Source organism: Osmerus eperlanus, chromosome 17 (assembly GCF_963692335.1).
Source record: "Osmerus eperlanus chromosome 17, fOsmEpe2.1, whole genome shotgun sequence".
Taxonomy (NCBI): Eukaryota; Metazoa; Chordata; class Actinopteri; order Osmeriformes; family Osmeridae; genus Osmerus; species Osmerus eperlanus.
This window is the reverse complement of record NC_085034.1, coordinates 2,010,172-2,022,937: the sequence shown is the minus strand read 5'-3', so window position 1 is coordinate 2,022,937 and position 12,766 is coordinate 2,010,172. Positions and strand designations below refer to the sequence as shown.

The following is a 12,766-nucleotide window of genomic DNA, read 5'->3' as shown; positions in this document are numbered from 1 at the left end:
CTGTGTTCTGAGGAAGGATGGGCTTGTTTTGCTCCTACAGATGCAGGGTTATCTATCTCCTCCAGCTGTGCCACACAGATGTCACCCTGCTGCGCTGTCCTGCTCGGGCCTTCCTGCCAGCACTGCCCGCAGGCTTCTTAGTGTGTGTGTGTGTGTGTGTGTGAGAGAGACAGTGAGAAGGTTTTGTCCTTGCTTTTGAAACATTTGTGTGACAATGAGCGTTTACATATTCAGTGATGTCTGAGACAGTGAATGAATGTGTGTGTGTGTGTTCATCAATTTCATTCCCTCCTGTGCCTGTGTGTTTTGTAATCATCCGTCCAGGGATCTTTCTCCTCCCCATTCATCCACTCCAGATAACTGCTGGAAACAGCCCCCTACAATCTTGTCTCCCGGGGCAGGAACCACAATTACCCAGAGCGCATTGCTGCAAACAGCCACTTTGCAGCCAACCACCTGTGACCTTGCCGCACGGCCCAGCCAGCGCCGAGGGGAAGACAGAAAGCTTCCCCGGCCCGCGACCGGCCAGCCATTGATTAAGGGAATCAATATTGATTAGAGGAGCAGAGGACATCTGGATGGTCCAATTTATGCACCCTCATTAATTATTCAAATGACCGAATCTGCCGCTGAATGGCATTAGTGGAACGAGAGGGCATTCTCCCTCCACCGTGTCCCCCCCTGGTCCTGTCCTCTTGTGGTGGTGAGGCTGAATGCGGAGGCTGTGTGGGGGATTATCTGCTGTGTTTCAGTCTTGTTGGGCCTCTCTGGTTCGTCCTTCTGTTTGTGTGTTAGCGTCTGAGGCGACGCGCGAAGGCAGCAAATGTCTGCTGTGGCACAGCCCCATGAGCGACCAGGGCCAGTGGGTGATTCATATTCAGCTTGTTTGTGTTGGTTTTGTGTGCGTGTATTGTGTGTGTGTGTGTGTGTGTGTGTCTTTGTGTGTGAGGGGATGGCACAGGGAAGGCCCCAGCTGATAGGCTTCTCTCCACTGTTTACTATCTAATAGGTTGGTAATGAATGAGGTGTCAGAGCCAGGAATAGCAGGACCACAGACCCACCAACACCTCCCGCCCCTGTCTGTCCTGACGTCATCCTCTCGTCACCATGACGACCCCCCCCATCCACACCCTCTTCCTCTCGTCCCCATGACGACCCCCCCCATCCACACCCTCTTCCTCTCGTCCCCATGACGACCCCCCCCATCCACACCCTCTTCCTCTCGTCCCCATGACGACCCCCCCCATCCACACCCTCATCCTCTCGTCACCATGACGACCCCCCCCATCCACACCCTCATCCTCTCGTCACCATGACGACCCCCCCATCCACACCCTCTTCCTCTCGTCCCCATGACGACCCCCCCCATCCACACCCTCATCCTCTCGTCCCCATGACGACCCCCCCATCCACACCCTCTTCCTCTCGTCCCCATGACGACCCCCCATCCACACCCTCATCCTCTCGTCCCCATGACGACCCCCCCCATCCACACCCTCATCCTCTCGTCCCCATGACGACCCCCCCCATCCACACCCTCTTCCTCTCGTCCCCATGACGACCCCCCCCATCCACACCCTCTTCCTCTCGTCCCCATGACGACCCCCCATCCACACCCTCTTCCTCTCGTCCCCATGACGACCCCCCATCCACACCCTCATCCCCTTTGTCCCCAGGACGACGCCACATCCTTCTCTGGACAAGAGTACATTAACAATATATGTGAAATTTCAGGCTCCACTCATTATTACATTTACATGTAGTCATTTAGCAGACGCTCTTATCCAGAGCGACTTACAGTAAGTACAGGGACATTACCCCGAGGCAAGTAGGGTGAAGTGCCTTGCCCAAGGACACAACGTCATTTAGCACAGCCGGGAATCGAACTGGCAACCTTCAGATTACTAGCCCGATTCCCTAACCGCTCAGACACCTGACTCCATTATTGACTTCCTTTTCCGTAGATCAGGAAACTGCTTTTCTCCCGACGCTAAGTCCTACCTGTTGCTTCACAGCCCTAATCTATTATCAACAGCGACATGATTGGAGATGTTAGAGAACAATAACACAATAATAAATTAAATGTCGTTTTCAACCAGATAATCAATTTCCTTTGATGTGAGGGCGTGCGGGGGTCTTTGTAATAAGTGTGTCGGAGAGAACATATGCTGCAGCAGGCTGGAGAATCCGTAGCTCAGAATGGATTGCATGGTTGTTATTGATTAGGGCTGAAATGGTGAAGTGAATTTTGCAGCCATAAAGGAGAGCAGTCATTTCTTGACCTTCAGGGGAATGTGTGTGAGGTGTGTGTGTGTGTAGGGGGGGGGATCCATGGGTGCGTTTAGCGTGAAGGAACACCACGCCCGTAATCTCAGGAAGTTGTTTGATTGTCCACACACAGGAGGGGTACTGGGATGGGGCGGGGCGGGTGCAGGAGATGACAAAATGTAAAAGGCTTTGAACCCATACTGCAGGTCTGTAACGCACTTAGACTTTTCATACATTTGAATTCCTGAAATAGCAGATGTAAGTTTAACTGTTCATGAATCAGACACATTGTGGGCCAAACCCTACATATGCACAACACAATGTATACACAATGTATCTCTGTAGCTGGACGGATCAGGTGAAAGTGTCCAACAACAACAAGCTCAGCACGTTTGCTCTGACAGGAAGTGAAAGACGCTGTATTCCGTGGCTGGGAGGGTTCTCGCCTCTCGTTGTCTTCGGTAGAGCCGTCTCTTGGACCTGGCGTCGACGACTGCGCCGGCAGTCGTCACCAGATCTTTCTCTCGCCACAGCTGTTTACCAAGACCGACAGGACGGAGAATACCGGACTAATAACGGTAATTGCTCCCATCTGCCTGGGCGCAGCTGTCGATAGCCCTCTCAAACCATCCCCAGAATTATCCAAACTAGCCTCCGCCTTGCATTCTTATCAACTGGAGAACAATGCCGACTAGACATTCACAGTGCCTCTGTTTAACCCTTGTGTTATCTTCGGGTCATTCTGACCCATCAGTCATTGTGACCCACCGTCGTATTGCGACAGATTTACCGCATACAAAGACAAAGTGAAGCATTTTCTTTTAACCGTTGGGCTGTCTCAGACCCCCCACATTGCAAAGGTTAAAAGAAAATTATTTTAATTTGTTTTTGTATTGGGTAAAATTGGGTAAACACAACGATGGTTCGTTATGAACCTTTGGGTCATGTGACCCGAAGGCAGCACGAGGGTTAAACACTGTTTTTTTCGCCCCTTGCCACGACTCAGATGAGGGCTTGGTAATGACTGGGTTTCAACTCCTGTTGCTCAGTCTGTGGTGAGGCTGTGCTGAATTTAGACCCCAGAAGTGTGGAAGGCTAGTATGTCTGGTCGTTCGGTTAAAAAACAACTGCCCGCTAACCGAACCAAGTAACACACAGGTCACCGACAATTCTCAAAGTCTCTAGGAAAACAAAATAGCTTGACGACAACAAAGGATGGCATGTGAGTCTGGAAAACTTTTTGAGCAAGGAGACCTTTTGAAGGATGAAGGGGGACAGTGAGCGCAAGGCTTTTAGCACCTGTTGTGGTGTGACACCTTTCCACATCCCTGGACAGTGTCCCTCTCACACCCCCCGCTTTCAGCTTCATGCTTCAGGGAGTCAGTGAGAGGAGAAGTCCTAACCATGACATGACTGAGAGGCCATTAGAGAGAGCTGAAGCACACACTGTTTTTTTTTTATATGTATATTTTTTTTTTAAAGCTTGGACTGAAAACACAGCTTGGTGTCAGTTCTCGTATAGTATCCTGTAGCGTCTGGGAGGTGAAACGTGAAGTCTCTGAAAACACCGAACTGTAATTCCACTGCAGGACTCCTGACAGGTTCTAATGACACTTATGCTTTATTTGGACAAAATGTAAAAATCCTCTGTGAGAATTTTCAAACGTAAAGATAGTTGTCTGTTGTGGACTGTCGATCTTTAGTGGCTCTTCTCTTGTCTGTGCCTTGCTTTGAGCGTCGTTGAAACAGCCCAGATGGGTTCAGGTCTGACTCATGGGTGTCGGGGGGTCGGAGGTCAGCTTCTCCAATTAACAGACTCTTATTTTCCACCTGCCCTCATGTCCCTTCCTGTTATTTCCCTTCTCATCCATCTGTCCCTCACACCATCTTTCCCCAGCCAGATAACCCTCTCCTCTCCCCTCACCCCCCCCAGTGTGGGTGGATGAGCAGAGGGACAGAGGAAGGGGTAGTGAGGAAGAGGTAGGCAGCAGTTATGGGAGTGTGAAGACCCCCCCCCATCCCGCTGAGATGCAATCATAGCCAGGGCTCCATCATTGTACCCCCCTACCCCCTACAGTTCCTGCTCCACTCTCTCCCATTATTCCCAGTTCACTGGTTGGAATATTAGGGCGAAGCTCCCTCTCTCTCCCCCCATTACTACCAGTTCAGTGGCAGGTATATAGAGGGTGACAAGGGGCCAACTCAATTCCCCGTCCCCTTCACGCTCTCTCTGTTCCCTCCTCCTCCTCTGAACTCACTCCCCTGGTCTGACTTCACTCGTTTTCAACCTTTAGATTCTCCCCTTTTCTCTTTCTTTCTCCCTTCCTCTCTCCCTTCCTTCCTCTCTTCCTTCCTTCCTTCCTCTCTCCCTTCCTTCCTTCCTTCCTTTCTCTCCCTCTCTTCCTTCCTTCCTGTCTCTATGTCCTCTCCTGCTCTCTCATCATGTGAGATGAAACTGGTTCTAGACGGGGAAATAAACGGAAACATCTGTTTGGAGATGTGGGTCTCTCCACAATCACAGCCTTATTGGTTTCAGGTGTGCGCTAATTGCTTCGCCTCTCAGGTGTGTTGGCTGTCTCCAGTTCCAGCTCCCCTGCCTTTAGCTCTGTGTATTTAGCCCATTTAACGGGTATATTTGATTTGTTGTAATTCACCCTGGGAGTCTTGTGTTTCTCCTCCAGTGTAAGTAACGTGTTGGATTGTAACTATGCATTTCCCCTATTTGATCTCTTGATAGACAGAGACCCTTATTTAACCCTTGTGTTATCTTCGGGTCGTTCTGACCCATCAGTCATTGTGACCCACCGTCGTATTGCGACAACTTTACCGCATACAAAAACAAAGTGAAGCATTTTCTTTTAACCGTTGGGCTGTCTCAGACCCCCCACATTGCGAAGGTTAAAAGAAAATTATTTTTATTTGTTTTTGTATTGGGTAAAATTGGGTAAACACAACGATGGTTCGTTATGAACCTTTGGGTCATGTGACCCGAAGGCAGCACGAGGGTTAAAAAGGGTTTTCACCAAAACAAACACACAAAGCACAGTTTCATAATAAAGTTTATTCTATATTACAAATAGTATTTTGTTCTTGACTGCAAAATAGGAATGCATTATATTTACATACACAGGTATACAATTAATTATAACAAAGTTAGAGAAGCTCGCCTTTATCACCCCAGGTTTCCGTAATCTCTCCACAGGTTACTCTTATCTCTCGTCAAATCAGATCATAGGAAAAGTCTTTTCTAACGTGTTTCTGTAACACCTGCTATAACACTGAGCTAGAAGGAAGTTTTTAGTTCCTACATAACGTTTAAGGTGGAAACTTTATCGGGTCTTTTCGTGCAGCGTGGGGTCAAGAGGTTGTGACCTTCGTTGCAGGAGGACGTAAAACAATGGAACACTCGGGAGACTAATTCACAATGACGAAAGATGCGCCAGCCTGTCTTCTTCAGAGGTGACGCGTTGGGGAGATAGACGCAATAACATCACACTTTACAGTAATGTTGGTGGTCCATCACAAATTGAAAATAAGGGCTAATTTTAAAATGTGTGTTGTGCCGTTCATTGTAATCTAAGTAATTTGAGTTAATCTGTTTCTTACTGAACCAATTTTTTTCCCACCTTCTAAATGTTCCGTCTTGTAAATTTGGCGTCATTGCTGTTTGTTTGTGGGAAACATTGTGAACTTGCCCCCCGGAAGCAGAAACACCACATACATTCACCACACTTCAGTCAGAAGGTTTTGTAGCTATGTTCCATACATTTGACACAACAGATAGAATGGTTATGGTTTAACACATAGGAAAAGAAATGACCAAAAAAGACTACTTAGAAAATCTAAAAACTAATTTTCATCTGGGCTAGTGTGTCTTTTGACAACACCTGGTTGTCGTAGGTTACAACATTGATGGAAGCCATTCAGTTGGAGGGGCGCGTAACATGGCCGTCGGAAAGTGTTTAACAAAAACACTCAGTTACGTCAGGTCTGAATGAAAACATGTCTGTTGTACCCTCCAGGTCTGTGGCAGCGATGCCCACTGGAATCATAACGGCTGGAGATTTCGTGATATGGTTTTGTATGAGCGGAACAAGGTCTACTGTTAAAGATCTTTCTTAACTCGCCGACATCCTCAGATGAAACAAAAGACAACACGCGATCTACCAAGTTAACTATAGTAACCAGTGCAACGAAAGTAAATGTACATGGTCGTCTTGCGGCCAGCCCCCGAAGCTTACAAAAATAATTTCAAATCCGTACGATCTTGAAAAGAAGATCTAAAATAGAAGGAAGATGTTGTTTTTTTGTCCAGAGATGAGAAACACAAAAACGAGATGCAATAGCAGCGAAGACAGGACCTGTCTACCACATGTACAGTAACATCACAACTGCAACTGACGATGAGCAGAACTTAGGGAACAGGGATGGAAGTTCAGATCAAATAAACACTTTAAACTGACGGATTTAAGTAAAAACAGCCAAGTGGTTTTGTAAAATCAATCCATGATGAATCCAAAAGAACCGTTTGCTTGTGAGCTGTATCAAAGTTCCTAGTAGTAGTAGATAAATATCTTTGATTGCAAGGCAGTTCCATTTCATAACATCCAAATAGGTCGACATGCAAGGGTATATAATATATCTGTTTTTAAGGTACCACTTTATTCTTAATAGCATCTAACACTTTCACAAAACATGGTAATGAGGTTTTCACATGGCGCGAACAGGATAAAGGTTCCACCTTAACGGAAGTTATAGTTTTAACAATGAAACAATCACCTTTTTCCGTCTTGATTCTCCCAAGCAAAAGAAAGAATAGAACACAATCCACGTCATCATTGCAAGGCTTAATTTTCTCGTTTTTCCATTTTTTTTTTCTCAAGTTTTATTTTTTAAATTTAAGTTTACATGCGCTTAAAAAGCCGATAAAGACCCAAGGTGGACCCAGGGTAGTCTTCACACATTCACATCACCACATGGGGTACGTTGTCAAGGCAAAAGAAAGGTCAGAGGTCAAAGGAAAGAAGGGTGGCTCCATTGTCTCTCTCTCCCTCCTAGCGAGGGATTCACATCCACGTGTCTGCTCTTCCAGGGCGTCTGGTGACGCAGACTAACTTGTTTTTCTAATTTCTATCACTCTTTTTGAGGCTCGGAGATGGCCGCCCGCAGAGGACGTCTACCCTAAAAACAGACAGGAGCGCGGCTGCAGCGACGCACTCGCGGTTTGGGATCCACCTGGTCGTCTCCACTCGCTGTGCAAAAACAACAACTGAAGTCAACAGGGACAAGCAACGGGACAGAAACGGAGTAAGGGTGTGTCGAAGGCCAGAGAGAGGGGGTGGGAGAGAGGGGGGGTAAGGGTGTGTCAAGGGCTAGAGGGGGGGTGGGGGGTAAGGGTGTGTCGAAGGCCAGAGAGGAGGGTTGGGAAAGGGATAAGGGTGTGTCGAGGGCTGGGGCGGGGGGGGGGGGGGGAGAGAGAGTGATGGACTATTCTCTCGGCCCTCGACACTTTGAGGTCAGAAATCACCAGGGGTTTGAGTTCGGATAATCATGTGTGTGTGTGTGCGGAGCTGGAACATTTTTCGTTCATTAAATCCAGGGAGTTTGTGTCATTTTCCTTTCCTTTGTGGCACTTTTTTCAAGTACGTTTTCGCTCCCAATTCTCGCAATCCTTTGGTTTTTCGGCTGACCAGTCAAGTCAATCTTTTTGATTCCTTCCACCTGAAAGTCTCGTAGAAGCTCCAGTGAATGAACAACAGTCTCCCAGTGTGACCTGCCCAGGGAGAAGGCCCACAATCTTTAAAAACCTGGGATCTGAAGGAAGACTGCACTTAGGCTGTCACCCTCTCAGTTCAGTCCATCAACTACCCCTCGTTTATCTGGTCAGGTCGTGTCTGGAGCAGGTCCTCTCTGGACTCTGGACAGCAGTAATCCTGGAGTCGTCTGTGCTTTTGTTGACCGTCGAAGTGGCTCGGCCCAGGCTGAAGTCAGACCACTCCTGGGGGTCACTCTGCGGCCGGGTCACTGTGGTCAAAGGTTGGTTGTGTGCTTGTCACGGAGGGGTCCGATACAGGAAGTGACCTCCGTTCTGTCCTCAGATCTTAATTTAGCAGTACCACGAAAGGAAGCCAGATGATGCAGAATAATACGAACTTTTTTATCTTTTCTTCTTTTCTCTAGGATTTCTGGAAGGTGTGTGGGGAGGATTGCATCGATGTTGCACGAAAAGAGAAGGAGTGGTATGTTTTCTAGATTTCAAAGTCAGTTGTGTATCCATAAAAGTAAGCTTCAAGTAGCTCGAAATCCCCTCAAGCCACTACTAGTGTCTCAATGATACACTTCCAGCTACGTTGAGAGAACAATGGAACTGATGAAAAACTCTCAACCCTCAGATATGTATGGTTTACTCCTAGGAACAGTGTAAACTTGGAAAACCTTTCCTTGTTGTTAGAGGTGGTCATTTGGTTTGCGGTCCTCATTACATTTTTTTGTTTGTTTTTTTTAGTTTTCCATTCTGTCGTGATATCGTATATATTGTAGCACTACATTGAACTGGACTCTAGTACTTTAGTTTCTATCCTATTCATTAACAGTCTTTGTGGTTTTCAAAGACTTTACTATCAGCAGTATTCTTGAAGGCAACATAAATGAAAGTTTTTTTTTCTCTCCCTGGAAAAGGGAGAATCGAAAGGATGCCAGTATCCCTTCAGTCTCCTCCACCACAGCTGAGTTGAGAAACCCCCCACCCCCCCATTGCATTGTGGGATATGCAGTGCCTAGCTCCACAGCCTCTCTAGTCTATGCAGCAGAGCGGATGAGAAACCTAACACCCGATCAGGAGGAAGCAGAAGGTCAAACTACAGGAAGTCCTCTTTGAAGAAGAAGAAGAAGAAAAAAAAAGAGAAGAAGAAAAAGACCGGGACAGGAAGTGTTATGATGATGGACAGGTCTTCGCTCAGGCACGGCTCGGTTTCTGATGGGGTCTCCCAGTGCATCCTGGGAAATGCAGTCCTCAGCTCTCCAAACTCATAAAGGCGACCACCTGCTCCAGCTTGAAGGCCAGTTTCCTGGTAGCATCGTCCTGCTCCAGCGCGCACACAATCTGCCACACACACACACACACACACACACACACACACACACACACACACAAACAACACACACACAAACAACACACTGTAAGTCTTCACTAAACTTCCAGACGGCTACATTTACATTTAGCAGACGCTCTTATCCAGAGCGACTTACAGTAAGTACAGGGACATTCTCTCCGAGGCAAGTAGGGTGAAGTGCCTTGCCCAAGGACACAACGTCATTTGGCACGGCCAGGAATCGAACCAACAACCTTCTGATTAATAGCCCGAATCCCTAACCGCTCAGCCATCTGACCCCCCCGCTAACAAGTAACATGCTAACAAAGGGAAAACACTGAGGGACTAGCATAGCGAAAACGAGCTAGCTCGACAGCTGACTGCTGCTGAAGGTGTTTAGACAGCAGGTGAGTGCACCGCACTGGGGTCTCCCAGGGGGGAGAGCAGGGGTGGTTACCTCTTCGGCGTATTTGCCCACGTAGGAGTAGATCTCGCTGAGAGAGCTCATGCTGTTGAACTCGATCATGTGCATACGTGACTGCTCTGCTAGGTAGGCGTTCATATCCTGGTCGCTGATGGCCGGCATCTTGTTGATGTCTGAGTAGTACCTGCAGGGTGAACACACACACAGAGTTAGGAGTCAATGTGGCTGAAGATCATGTTTCAGCCTGGGGCAGGTCTAACCTCATCCCTGGGGCAGGTCTAACCTCCTCCCTGGGGCAGGTCTAGCCTCCTCCCTGGGGCAGGTCTAACCTCCTCCCTGGGGCAGGTCTAGCCTCCCTGGGGCAGGTCTAACCTCCTCCCTGGGGCAGGTCTAACCTCCTCCCTGGGGCAGGTCTAGCCTCCTCCCTGGGGCAGGTCTAACCTCCTCCCTGGGGCAGGTCTAGCCTCCTCCCTGGGGCAGGTCTAGCCTCCTCCCTGGGGCAGGTCTAACCTCCTTCCTGGGGCAGGTCTAACCTCCTCCCTGGGGCAGGTCTAGCCTCCTCCCTGGGGCAGGTCTAGCCTCCTCCCTGGGGCAGGTCTAACCTCCTCCCTGGGGCAGGTCTAACCTCCTCCCTGGGGCAGGTCTAACCTCCCTGGGGCAGGTCTAACCTCCCTGGGGCAGGTCTAACCTCCTCCCTGGGGCAGGTCTAGCCTCCTCCCTGGGGCAGGTCTAACCTCATCCCTGGGGCAGGTCTAACCTCCTCCCTGGGGCAGGTCTAACCTCCTCCCTGGGGCAGGTCTAACCTCCCTGGGGCAGGTCTAGCCTCCTCCCTGGGGCAGGTCTAGCCTCCTCCCTGGGGCAGGTCTAGCCTCCTCCCTGGGGCAGGTCTAGCCTCCTCCCTGGGGCAGGTCTAACCTCCTTCCTGGGGCAGGTCTAACCTCCTCCCTGGGGCAGGTCTAGCCTCCTCCCTGGGGCAGGTCTAGCCTCCTCCCTGGGGCAGGTCTAACCTCCTCCCTGGGGCAGGTCTAACCTCCTCCCTGGGGCAGGTCTAGCCTCCCTGGGGCAGGTCTAACCTCCTCCCTGGGGCAGGTCTAGCCTCCTCCCTGGGGCAGGTCTAACCTCATCCCTGGGGCAGGTCTAACCTCCTCCCTGGGGCAGGTCTAACCTCCTCCCTGGGGCAGGTCTAACCTCCCTGGGGCAGGTCTAGCCTCCTCCCTGGGGCAGGTCTAGCCTCCTCCCTGGGGCAGGTCTAACCTCCTCCCTGGGGCAGGTCTAACCTCCCTGGGGCAGGTCTAACCTCCTCCCTGGGGCAGGTCTAACCTCCTCCCTGGGGCAGGTCTAACCTCCTCCCTGGGGCAGGTCTAGCCTCCTCCCTGGGGCAGGTCTAACCTCCTCCCTGGGGCAGGTCTAGCCTCCTCCCTGGGGCAGGTCTAGCCTCCTCCCTGGGGCAGGTCTAACCTCCTCCCTGGGGCAGGTCTAGCCTCCTCCCTGGGGCAGGTCTAACCTCCTCCCTGGGGCAGGTCTAACCTCCTCCCTGGGGCAGGTCTAGCCTCCTCCCTGGGGCAGGTCTAACCTCATCCCTGGGGCAGGTCTAACCTCCTCCCTGGGGCAGGTCTAACCTCCTCCCTGGGGCAGGTCTAACCTCCTCCCTGGGGCAGGTCTAGCCTCCTCCCTGGGGCAGGTCTAACCTCATCCCTGGGGCAGGTCTAACCTCATCCCTGGGGCAGGTCTAGCCTCCTCCCTGGGGCAGGTCTAACCTCATCCCTGGGGCAGGTCTAACCTCATCCCTGGGGCAGGTCTAGCCTCCTCCCTGGGGCAGGTCTAACCTCATCCCTGGGGCAGGTCTAGCCCTGGGAGAGCCTCACTAGGCACCTGGCCTTCTGAAACGGGCCTAAATGGAACCGCAGAGTCTAAAGGACACTTAGCGGTGTGTGTGAAACCCTCCACACACACACACACAGACACACACAGACACACACACACACACAGACACAGACACACACACACACAGACACACACACACAGACACACAGACACACACACACACACACACACACACACACACACACACACACACACACACACACACACACACACACACACACAGACACACAGACACACGGCTGCAGGAGGCTCTCAGCTGTGTCAGGAAGAGTGCTGGAGGAGGAGAGGTAATCAGTCACTGTCAACAGCAGCTGCAGCGCCCCTGTCAATTCTTTAATTAAGGCCAGTCATTTACATTTTTAATTCCTGCACCGCTAAACCACTCCTGGACACCCCACATTCCCCGTTAATGGCTGGGGGTGTGACGGTGTGTGTTTGATAGAGACAGTGTGTGTGTGACTGGGGGGGGGTTGCAGGTGGATATTGGGCAGAACTGTAGTTCTTCCTATGAAACAGCCCCCCCGCCCCACACACACCTGTTGAGAGCACAGGGCAGTGTTGGGAAGTGGCAGTGGGGTGATGTTACTCAGGAAAACAGCTGTGTTTGGCCAAAACAGCAGGTCCAAAATACAGATATTCTCCAGATTGAAGTCTGAATCATTCATCAGTCGTGGGACAGTTTTCATGAATAAAAGCTTCATTTCATTTGTAGACGGAATGAGGAAGTAAAGAGAGCCGACGTCTCCGAGCCAACTCTGTCTCCGTGCGTGCAGTGTGATGGGTGTGTGTGTGTGGTGTGGTGGGTGTGTGTGTGCAGTGTGATGGGTGTGTGTGTGTGTGCAGTGTGATGGGTGTGTGTGTGTGTGCAGTGTGATGGGTGTGTGTGTGTGCAGTGTGGTGGTGTGATGGGTGTGTGTGTGCAGTGTGATGGTGTGATGGGTGTGTGTGTGCAGTGTGGTGGGTGTGTGGTGTGGTGGTGTGATGGGTGTGTGTGTGCAGTGTGGTGGTGTGATGGGTGTGTGTGTGGTGGTGTGATGGGTGTGTGTGTGCAGTGTGGTGGTGTGATGGGTGTGTGTGTGTGTGGCAGGTACAGGAGGCC

The 12,766-nt window shown here is 50.4% G+C and overlaps 1 protein-coding gene across 1 annotated transcript in view; it reads right to left on the bottom strand.

The window, feature by feature from the left end:
• Positions 1-6,900: 6,900 nt before the first annotated feature.
• Positions 6,901-12,766, bottom strand: part of plxna4 (plexin A4) — a 62,096-nt gene continuing 56,230 nt past the window's right edge. The window contains 2 exon segments of the mRNA XM_062483632.1: positions 6,901-9,370; positions 9,817-9,967. Coding sequence (XP_062339616.1) covers positions 9,281-9,370; positions 9,817-9,967 — 241 coding nt within the window. The 3' untranslated portion in view covers positions 6,901-9,280.